The sequence below is a fragment of the Andrographis paniculata genome, unplaced genomic scaffold (genome assembly GCF_009805555.1).
Source record: "Andrographis paniculata isolate CXL003 unplaced genomic scaffold, ASM980555v1 Contig45END, whole genome shotgun sequence".
Taxonomy (NCBI): Eukaryota; Viridiplantae; Streptophyta; class Magnoliopsida; order Lamiales; family Acanthaceae; genus Andrographis; species Andrographis paniculata.
The window spans coordinates 2,342,600-2,354,522 of NW_026137579.1; the positions used below are offsets into that span (position 1 = coordinate 2,342,600).

General features: G+C 27.4%; 1 protein-coding gene across 12 annotated transcripts; it reads left to right on the top strand.

Moving 5' to 3' along the window:
- The first annotated feature begins 7,212 nt into the window (after window positions 1-7,212).
- On the top strand, window positions 7,213-11,520 carry LOC127252144 (uncharacterized). 12 transcript variants are annotated; one of them, XR_007839022.1, is made up of 15 exons: window positions 7,213-7,424; window positions 7,618-7,745; window positions 7,849-7,911; window positions 7,995-8,108; window positions 8,313-8,381; window positions 8,468-8,524; window positions 8,891-8,944; window positions 9,019-9,081; window positions 9,188-9,250; window positions 9,527-9,691; window positions 9,782-9,937; window positions 10,375-10,455; window positions 10,574-10,626; window positions 11,090-11,274; window positions 11,374-11,520. XR_007839022.1 is itself a non-coding variant. In XM_051276193.1 (14 exons), exons 1-14 carry the CDS (start codon window positions 7,232-7,234, stop codon window positions 11,187-11,189), a joined length of 1,359 nt encoding a protein of 452 aa, XP_051132150.1. In that variant the 5' UTR covers window positions 7,213-7,231; the 3' UTR covers window positions 11,190-11,520. The 12 variants fall into 12 exon arrangements, 5 of the variants coding, with proteins under 5 accessions (XP_051132150.1, XP_051132155.1, XP_051132152.1 ...); XR_007839023.1 differs by having other exon boundaries at window positions 11,378-11,520; XR_007839021.1 differs by having other exon boundaries at window positions 11,090-11,242.
- Window positions 11,521-11,923: the final 403 nt, after the last annotated feature.

Below are 11,923 nucleotides of genomic sequence, written 5' to 3' on the forward strand. Positions count from 1 at the left end.
TTATTCATATGGCACAATACATAATATGTTTATTTGTAAGATTTTAGTTTTGGACTTTGTTTTGAATAATGAAATTTTGAATTAAAATAGTTATTTGATGTGATATGAATATATATTGATGTGATTGTTTTGAATGTAAAATTTAATTCTAGTATAATGTACTCGCTCCGTCCCACTTTCCAAATGGATCATTTGAGATTTTATAGTAGATTTAAAAAATAATATTATTTTATTGATGAGTAGAAATGCGTAAGTGGTTTTGACAATTTTTGTCTTTTTGACTTTATGTATAAACTAATTGTATTTATAATGATATATTTGTAAATTATGTAAAAAATTAAAGGTATAATGTTATCAGTGTATAATTATTTTTACGAAAATAAAATAAAAATACTTTGAATGAAACACACGAAAATCGTAAAAAATTGTACTTTAAATTAGAGCGAATGAAGTAATAAATAAAAACAAATATTTAATTTAATTTTTTAATTTTTTAAAAAAATAGCGAAACAAAAAATCAAATCCCACATATAAACATACCATAGTATTTTTCTAATGGATACGGTCATAGAGTTTATCTACTAATCACATAAAAAATAAATTAATTAAAAAAAAAACTTATCATGACTTATGATTTCAAACTGGAATCTTTTTAATCCCAATGGAAAATAATAAATTAATTATCACGTGGTTCGCATGTTACCTGTGTTTGTTTGAGAGGTGTAATGGGGAGATCTCTTCTGGTGCGGAGATACTCACAAATCCGTCCACCTCAACGCCACATAAGCATACATTTTTAAAAATATCCGTCCCACACGTAATATGAGTCTATCACTGTATATATAAGAATTTAGGTAAAATGTGATTAGTAAGTAATTAAGGGGTATAATAGTAAAAATAATTATAGTATAACAAAAATAATTGTGAATTAAAATTAAGATAATTAAATAATTTAATTAAGATTAAAAAAATTATAAAATTTAAAATTTAAAATGAGATTAAAGTGTATAATTATATTTTCAAAAAATGAATGAACAAGTTACTTGGGACGAACGAAAATAGAAAATAGAGACAAATTACGTGGGAAGTAATAATAAAAAATCACAGCAGATATGCCCAGTATATTCTTCCTTTTTAATTTTTTTTATATATTTATTATAATGTGTTTATTATTTTATATTTATGTGATATATTTTTTTAAAAAAAAATTAATTCTAAAAATTAAATAATTTTGATACTAATATAAGCATATAAATATTTTTTGTTGAGTTGAAAAAAAGAATGTATAAAGTAGAGGAAAAAAGTATAAATAAAATTCAAAAGATATTTTAATGAATAATTTTAGAAAATTTTAATTCTAAAAATTAAATAATTTTGATACTAATATAAACATATAAATATTTTTTTGTTGAGTTGAAAGAAGAATGTATAAAGTAGAGAAAAAAGAGAATAAATAAAATTGAGAAGATATTTTAATGAATATTTTTGTTGCAAATGGCTTAAGAAGATTTTTATTAGTTTTCTTTTAAAAAAAAATAAAATCATATCACACAAGTTAAAGTAAATTAATATTTTATAAATATATAATATAATAAAAAATATTATATCTATTTTACCCTTAATAGAAGTTTAGTTTTTTGAAAGGAGGAATATTAACTATTGTTTTTACCTTTTATATTATATTAAGAATTATTTGTATATTCAATATATTATATTATTTCTTTCATTTCACTTATTAGTTATTATATAATATTTTTTATTTTTGATTCGTCTTATATTTTATATAATTTTTTAAAAATTTATATATTTTAATTATATTTCAAATTTTTAAATTTTATTTTAATTATAATAATTAATTATTTTAATTTTAATATATAATTATTTTTATTAATATACTTTTAATTATTTATACTCCTAAATTCTTATGACTAATTATTGTAAATTTAAATTTGAATTCCACGTCTACCATTGGCCAAAGGTGGCGGTTTTTCTCTGGCTGTCGACAGCTTTCACATGGAAATAGCAATGGATCTAAAAATCTTACAGGAAATTATATAACGCCTATGTTTTTAGTGAAAATCACAAAATATTTTATATTTTCTTTATTGTGTGAAGCTGTTTGTGTTAACATAAAATTTGAAAGAAATATTTTATTAATTCAAAATTAATATTTTGTTTTAAATAAATATTTAAATTAAGCAAGTTTTATACAAATAAAAAAATATAAAATATTAATAATTTTTTAAAATAAAATAAATAGATAAATAATTAGTTTTTATGTAATTTTTTTTTAAAAAAAAAATAGAATCCAAAAAGTAATAGTACCATTTTTTACAAATTAAATAATTATATATTTTTATGACAATCTGAAAAATCTAACAATAGTAATTTTTTTTAACGGGAAGAGTATTTAACAATTTTAAAAATATGCCAAATATGTGTTCTACAGTGTTCATTTTTTCTCTGTAAATAACATTTAATTTGGATATTTTATATGATATTAAAGGGCTTGTTCCCTTATCTTGTGTTGTTTTGTAAGTTTTCTATAAATTTATTTTATTTTATTTTTTTTAAAAAATAAAATTATATCAAATAATTATTTTTTGTTTTTTATATTATACTAAAAAAAAATTACATTCAAAATATCGGATTAATATAAATTTATGTCATATCAAATAATTATTCTAATTCTAATTTTAATATTTAAAAATCTAAACCCAAAAATCAAACCCACGAAAAAACACACATGTTTCTTCAAGAATTTATTTTTAGTGTTATGTATGAAAAATCGTATAAGTAATATAAAAAATAATTTTTTATATTGAATTGTTATATTTTTGTAAGTGAATAAAATATATTATGTATATATATTATATTAACATAAATATATATTGTATTTTTTTATAATATTTATACGTTTCGTGCCTATAAATATTACTCCCTCTATCTCCTAAAACAAGTGCACATTACCGTAGACAAGAAATTTAGAAAAATATATAATTAGTAACTAATTAAAAATATATTAGTAAATATGATTATAAATTAATATTAAAAATAATTAAATAATTTAGTTAAAATTAAGATAATTATAAATTATAAAATTTAAAAATAATTAAAATAATTAATTATTTTTAAAAAATAAAATGACAATTATGTAGGATGAACGTAAATATAAAATATTTTATATCATTTATTTTTATTTTTTAAATATATATATGGAGTACCTCGTATTTAAAAATTTATAATTTATATGTATTTTTTTAATTTTAATTAAATTATTTAATTCTTTTAATTTTGATTTATAATTATTTGTATTATATAATATTTATTTTTATTTAATATATATTTTAAATTATTTACTAATATTTTTTTAAAAAAAATATTTTCGTATCTATAATAACATAAATATTTTTTATTAGAAGGAAAGGAGTACAAAATTATGAATTAAAGTTTTTTAAAAAAAAACTAAAAATATAATTCTGCATAAATGGAGAATATTTTGAAATATTAAATCACAAGAATCCCTGTCAAATAATTTGACAACTCATTCACAACGTTAAATTATTAATTACGCATTCCGAAGTAACAAATATTTGTTTGTAATGGAATTTGTCTTTTATTAATCACAGCGTGTAAGATATATTCTCATGCATTTATTTATTTGTCAATAATTGCCTGTGCCTATCTGATAAAATAAAGTAATAATAATTGCCTGTGCACATTATAAATAATAATTTTGGATATATTATTTAACTTGAATTCAACATGCTTATGGATATGTCTCGACAAATTAATATATATATATATACAAAAATTATTCACTATAATATAATGAAATTTTGAATTTTGAGTTGAAATTTAAATAATAAAAATTTTGAATTTGAATAGTCGTATGACGTGGGTAGAGCACCAAAAAACGATGGGTAAGGTTTTCAAGAATGGGTCTATCAAATTATGTTAAAGAGTGGTGCAGAGTTTAATGGGCTTTGCTAATAATGTTGGGCACTGAGGTTGGATGTGATCAGGTCGGGCACTGGGGTCGGATGTGATCAGGTCGGGCACAGAGATCAGACGTGACAAGGTCGGACACTGAGGTCAGATGTGATAAGGTCGGGCACTGAGGTCGGATGTGATCAGGTCGGGCAAAGAAATCGGACGTGATAAGGGGGCACTGAGGTCGGACGTGATCAGGTCGGGCTCTGAGGTCGGGCGTGATAAGGTTGGGCACTGAGATGGGACGTAATCAGGTCGGGCTCGGAGGTCAGGCGTGATAAGGTCGGACACTGAGATCGGACGTAATCAGGTCGGGCTCGGAGGTCAGGCGTGATAAGGTCGGGCACTGAGGTCGGATGTGATCAGGTCGGGTACGGAGGTCGAATGTGATAAGGTCGGGCGAAGCGAAGTCAGACAAGTCAGGAGGTCAAACAAGTGGAAGACGGACAAGAGGAGACGGAGCAACAGGTATGCAGGTCGGGCGAAAAAGGAGTTTTCTGGACAGTTGAAGGAAGTTTCAACAGATGAACGGATTTGAAGGCACAACTTGGTGGTGGCGGTTGACATGGGTTTTAAATAGGTCTGTTCGTGACCTAAGAAACTATCTTCAATCGACATCAGATTCAAAAGAATTGTATTTGAGGATCACCACTTTATTTTTCAGTATGTATTTTTATTTTTCTATTTTTATTTATGTATCCTACAGTAGTGTTTAAGAGATTTCTAATCTCATACACTAATTATATCAAATTCGAAGATAATTTCCTATTTTCGAATTTTACTTTTTATTGTTGAAAAATTGCATCAACAATGTGATATAAATAGATGTTCATGTAATATTTTGAATGTAAAATTAATTTTTAGTATAATATAAAAAATAAAAAATAAGTGTTTGATTTGATGTTTTTGAAAAAAAAAAGGATGAACAGTGAAAATCTAATCCAATCCCCAAATAAAACACACCTTTGCTGAATATTGGATAGAATAAATTTTAATTTCCTTTTTTTACAATTCTTGGTAATTTGCAATAAAAATACATAAAATAATAACATTTTTATGTTTTACTTTTGAGTTTTGATTTTAAGGGCCGTTTGGATTGGGTTAAAATATAAGTAGAAGCCAAAAAGCAGAAGTAGAAGCCAAAACAGAAGCAGTTCGATTTTGTATTTGGATAAATCATTATAAAAACAGCTTTTCGTAAAAAACTGTTTAGGCGTTATATAGTTAAAAGTGCTTTTAAACTGTTAAAATTACTTAAAAGGATATGCGGTTAATATAATACTAGTATTTTTCTATAACACTTTTATAATTTAATTTAAATTTTATAAATTATATTCAAAGATTTTAAATTAAAGTATAAAAAATGTACTTTTAAATTTTGATTATTTATATTTTAAAATTTTAATTTAAGGATAATATATCAATTAAACATAAAATTACAGTATAATATTATATAATTTGTATTATATCCTCCTATTTATATTCGGTATTTAAATTTTAAATTTTAATCCAAATATAGTACATAAATTAAAATTAATAAATTAATTATATTTTTAAATTTGTATTAAAATATAATAATATATAAGTTATTTATTTTTATATTATATTATATTATTGTATTTATTATTATTATTATTAAGGATAAAACCGTAATTTTAATTGAAAAGTACTTTTGCTTATTTCAAAAGCTACCCCAATGTGCTTCTGAACAAACACTTTTCAGCTTGAAAAGCCTAATACAAACAGGTGCAAACTTTTTTTTTTTAAGAAGTAGAAGCCAAAAGCTCCTGCCAGAAGCCAATCCATATGGGCCTAAATGTATATCTTTTATGAGACGAGCGTTACTTTCTTCATTCTACCTAAAATTTTAATTTTATTTTTTAATTTGATATATTTCACATAATTTATTTATTTTTTTAAAAATGATATAAACTTTAATCATATTTTATTTCATCGTTTATAATTTTTTAATTTTAATTAAATTATTTAATCATCTTAATTTTAATTTACAATTAGTTTTATTATATACTTAGTTATTTTTACTAATATATTTCTTATTATTTACTAATTATATTTTTTAAAAAATTTTCAATATCTACATTAATATAATATTTTTCTTGGGACGAAAATAGTATATTGTTATAAAAATTATATAGTTAGTTAGTATTTTATATCTTTCAAATATTTTGCAATATTTTTTTTTTGTTTGTTTCAAACATTTGGAATATTTATAAAATAGAAATAATTAAATATATTTAATTTTAATTCCACATTTTATTCAATTATATCACTCAAATAAATAAATATTTTTATACTTTTATGTCTCATCGTATCACCTAATTCTCAAATTATCAATATTTAATACCATCCACCTAAATTCTCGTGTCGGAAAAAAATATTACACTATATTTGAAACGGACTGAGTACAAAAATTAAAATAATAATTTCACTCTTAACTTTTATTTGTGATAATTTTATAGAATATTTTGATAATGCTAAAAAATGAATATTGTGAAAAAAGTTGCAAACCTTTAAGACATTCGTAATACTACAAAATAGTAATAGCAAAGAGATCAAGATGGGGAATATAAGTAAATATAGTATTTTTTACATATCATTATATAATATACATTTTAAAAATAAATTTGGTACATTGTTAAATTGATATCTATATAATTATTTAAATTCAAAATTTTTATTATTTATTACCTCAAACTTTATACAACCAAAGATTCTGATTAAAGTTATTCTCTTTGTCCGTCAAAATTAATTACATTGTTAATATACACGTAACTAATATTTATATACATATTTTTAAAAAGATTTTGATATATAATAATTTCTTTAAAAAAATAAAATTAAATATTTATATTATCTTACCAAATAATTATATGAAATACTTTATCCCTCTATTATTTATCTATCAATTTAATGTTTGATATAATAGGATGTTAAGTGTATGGGTATATATATATTTATTTAAATAGAAAATACAGGTACTCATCCTTTGGGCCTGAAGCTAGAGATTGAAAAATAGTATACATGATTGTCATATTCTGTTCGGATATGGGCTCAGAGTTGGCCCATAAAGCCCAAACTAAAATGGGCTTTTTGTCATGCAAAGGAGCCCACATAAGCTTCCGTATATTTTATATTTTTTTATTAAAATTATATCACCTTATTTAAAAGTATATATACTTATGACCACTGCGACGCCCTCTGCTCAATTCTTTTGGCGATGGCGTTCTGGAAGCTGTTTCTCCTAGTTTCCACTATGTTCGCCGTCACTTTCGCAGAATTTACGTTGGCGGACGGTGAGTTATTCTCGGAAGACATTGCCGCCGTTTTGCAACCGGTGGATGATTCAGTATCTCTGTCAAATGCTGCGGAACTCAAGCTCCACCGCCTCAAGTCGAAGATTTCTTTGTTAGGTATGTGAGAGGTACTTGCGCGATCTTGTGATTGTATACAACTTTATTTTGGGGTTAGATTTTTTGTAGTGTGTTCTTAACCTTCAAGAATTTTGAATTTGAAGTGAATAACATATGTTTCTGTATCCTGCGTTACTATTATTTTTATTTTTTATATTATCATTTTTCGATATTTTTGTGAATACGAGCGTAGAGGCCAGCATTGAAGACCAAGCGGTGGAGTTAACAAGGAAGGATGGTAGTATCGAGCACATGGAGAAACTTATTGCAGAGAGATCGAACATCTTGACATCTTTGCAGGCTAAAATACAATCGTTTCAGGTGAAAAAGTCTTTTGTAGGAGGACTGGAGTTTCTCATTTGGTCATTTTTCAATACACTTACTGAGTAGTACTTGTGTATATTTTTCTTTGTCCTTTGAGAAGGGGTCGTCACAGGCAGAGTTAATGGCGAATGTCAAAACACGTGTTAATGAACTTGAGAAACAGGTTACTATGAACTCCAAGAGATCATTTTGGTATTTGCTTTTACTTACAAATTCTGTGTGCTTCTCATGCCTGCTGTGGCTTAGGTTGTGACTATTAAAAGGGTAATCGAAGAACAAAACAAGAAAAAGGATGCGCTGAAAACTCGGGCAAATGTAGCTGAGGAAAAAATCAAGGAACTAAACTTGAAGCTTGAAAATGTAAGCTTCCTCAAGCACCCTGATTAATTCTTCATTTTATTTTTTTTTGTATAGGCTTTGCAGAATATGTGCATATGTATAAATTTTCTTTTCATTAATTTTTACATTGGAAATTGTTGATTTATTTGCCATGAGTGGTGCAGCCACTTCTATGAATGCATTTTGATAACGGGGTAGTTTTGATTTATTTTGTTTTATTGGCAGCTGCAAAGAATTAATGATGAGCAAAAATCAAGAATTCTCAAAATCCAAGATGCTCTTCAAATGGCTGAGGTGTCATCCGCGCGTTGGTCTCGTTTCTGTTATCGGTTGTCATGGCCTGTTTTATCTCATGAAAGATTATATTTTGTTGCCTACAGTTAAAAATGCTTAAAGCCAAACTGGAGGCTTCTTTAGTATCCGAACAACTCAAAGAGGTGATCAGTTATATGCTTATACCCCCAAATTGTCTGGCTTGCATCTCGCTTCCCTAGTCCAGTTTCTTTGAATGAAGTCCATACATAAAACTTTGATAATTTCTTCCGTAAAATGTAAATTAATTTATTATTACTATTGTTTAAGACCAAGCAATCATAACATTCTTAGTGAAGAGGGTCGAATTTGAATGAGAAAAGCCATCAATTGTTCAATTTAATATCATTTTCATAATCGAAGATGAAAGATGAACCTTATGTTACACATTGCTGCACATTGATGCCATTTATGAAATTCCTGATTAGAGCTTGCAGAGACCATTAAGTTAATGAAATTATATATATCTATTCCATCTAATCTAATACCAGGTTAATCAAGCATGGTTACCACCTTGGGTTTCTGCTCATCTATCTCATTGTCAGGTAATGTACGTTTCTTATGAGGTAAATCTCGTATGTTAGAACTGGTTCCATAATGGGTTACCTTGAACATGCAGTCTTTTGTTTCGACTTACTGGAATGAGTTTGGGAGACCAACCCTTGATCAGTTCATTCAAAAGGTGCTGAAGTTTCTTAGTTCTGTATATTTACTGATCATAAGACCTAATAAAGTTACTATTTCAGTACCCAAGCCTTGTTACAACTGCTAATTATCAGGCTTTTTAGGCTTGTGAGCAGAAAAATGAAGTTGGAAAGTGGGTTCAGCATTACTCAGAGAGAATCAAATCAGTAAGACATTACAGTTACTGTGTTTATGTGTGTGTATTATAATCTAGTTTTTCTGATGTGGGCTCGTACAAGTTCTTAAATATTAGCTGTTCCATGGGTCCTAAATCAACAAAATGATTGAATATATTATGAATACAAGTTTTATGTTGCTATAATATCTTCATGTATATGTCTGCTTATTTTCAACCTAATACCAAAGTTGAAATTTGTTTTTTACTTTTAGGTTTTTATGATTGTTAATGGGATTTGTTCTCTGCTTTCTTTTCCATGGTTAAGAAATGGTTCCCAGCTATCAAGGAAAAGTACAGCGCTATTGTGGACGACTTTTATCCGTTGATGCAATCATTTTCTGCTCAAGTGATAGGTTACTATCAACTGTCCTTGAGCACCATTAAACCACACATAGAGAATACGATAGAGATAATGAGTCCATACTTCCAGGTACAGAATGAAGACTTTGGTGTTTGATGATAATGTTACATAGTTATTTTGCTCCAGCAACAAGCTCTCACTGTTTGCACATCTTTGCAGGAAGCAAAGATCGTTGTGATGCCGTATGTAAATCAAATTTCAGATATAACTAAACCTTATCTTGATAAAGTTATATTATTCTCGGAGCCGTATTGGCAGGAAATGGTTCAGTATAACAGAAAGATCACCACGATTGTTGGAGAATATCATTCTATGGTATGAACTTTTTTCTTTTATAATCAGTCTTGAATTAGTTTTTATTTCTTGATAAGCTGGTTGAACTAATCTAGCTAGAAACTTGGTTCTATATCCCATTAGGTCATACTAACATTGTTAATGAAGCTTTGTAAGTATTTCGTTAGTCTCCACCAATTCTAAATTAAAAAAATTGATTGCCCTGTGGCAAGTAACCTTGACTATCAAGATAATAGATGGCGGTCATTTTGCTTTGCTGTGGTAATTCAATACCTGAAACCTGAAATGGTACTTGCATAATTGAGAATTCAGACAATCAGGTGAAATAAAGAAAAAAAAAAAAAAAAAAAAAAAAAAAGAAAATCTATAGTGATGCAAGTTTTCATGATGCTTCTTTCTGTCATGGATTTTTTCTGCATCATTCTACTGAGAATCTAACAGGAGTTTCAATTTTGAAGATCCAAGCAACTTTACATGAAACACTGAATAGTTACGAGTTCTCAAAGCCCTTTGCAACAGAGGGGCTAGTTTGGCTTATGGTATGTGCGCCTGATACCTCATAATAGTATCTGAAATTAGATGTTGATCTACTCCTGACATTTTGGTTTTGAAAATTCATATTGATATGCTAGCTTAACCCTTTTGTGACAATTGCAGGCTTCTCTTATAATGGCATTGCCCGCCATTCTTCTTTTGCAAATGCTTTTGCTGTAAGCTTCTTTCACCTCCTCCAAACTGTGAAACCTGTTTTACTTTCAGATTATCCTGGTTTTTCATCATACAAATTCCTTCCACTTCCTATTTACTGTACAAGTAGATACTGTTACTCTCTTGAACCTTTGTAATATTATGCTATATGATTTGAGCTATTTGTTTCTCTTAAATTTCCATCCATCCAATAGATGGTGAATTGCACATAAATTTCTCGGCCAGAGAATTAACCCAAGATTCAGTACTTGCTTGGAATTTTATTTCTCTATTGGTTGCAACACATTCCAATTTGTTGGTAGACTACATAATATGTGATGTGATGCATACCCTGCAAGCTTAGACTACATAATATGCGATAAAGATACATATCCCTGTAAGCTTAAGTTTTTAGGTGAGTTCATAGTTACAAACTTGTGCTTTTCGGTAAAATTTCATTCAACACAATTGGATTGAAATTTGCAGGAGACAGCCAAAGAAGCGCCGCCACCGCAAAACAAGTAGAAGCCACGGCCGTAAAGGGCACAAACCCAAAGCCAAGCCCAAAAGGGTGCATAAAGACTAGTCTTCTGGGCAACATGGTTATACTCCCACTTGAAGTACAAGTTACTTACACTGGTACATATTTATCTCCAACAGCTTCTTGATTGGTATCTATCTATCCATCTTTCTATCTATATATATATATGTGTGTATATATATATATATACCTGCCATGGTTTCATTTGATAGTTACCCTTCTTGGCCAGCCAGGACAGGTTAACGGCCGGGATTGTCGGAGGGTAAGTCGATTTGTGAATGGATCATATCCATCCCCACCCCTGTCTACCATTCTCAGTAAAAATCAACTCCAAACACATTTTTGATTGAATGGTTTCGCCTGTTTCTCCTTTTAATTTACTATATAAATTGGCGTATAAATTTTGCACTTATTATTATTATTATTTAATAACTACTACTACTACTACTACAGGTGTTGAACTAGATTAGTCTTTTGATTTTAGGTTTTAGCTAACTAGATTTTAGGCTTTAGGTAACTACACAAGGCAGGTTTTTGTTTGGAATCTAACATTGGTATATAATAATTTTAAATTTGAATATAAACTCGTGCCTAGAATTTTAATCAGTAATTTTGATATAGTGGATGATGCAATATGCTTAGTAATGGCTCCATGAATTTGTGGAAGTGTTTTACTTTAGGAAGCCCATTGTCCAAAATGCATAAAACATTTCAAATCAGTCCTTTTTCACATTAATATTTCCATTTTTAAATGTTTTAGACTGCAGGAAAATAAATAA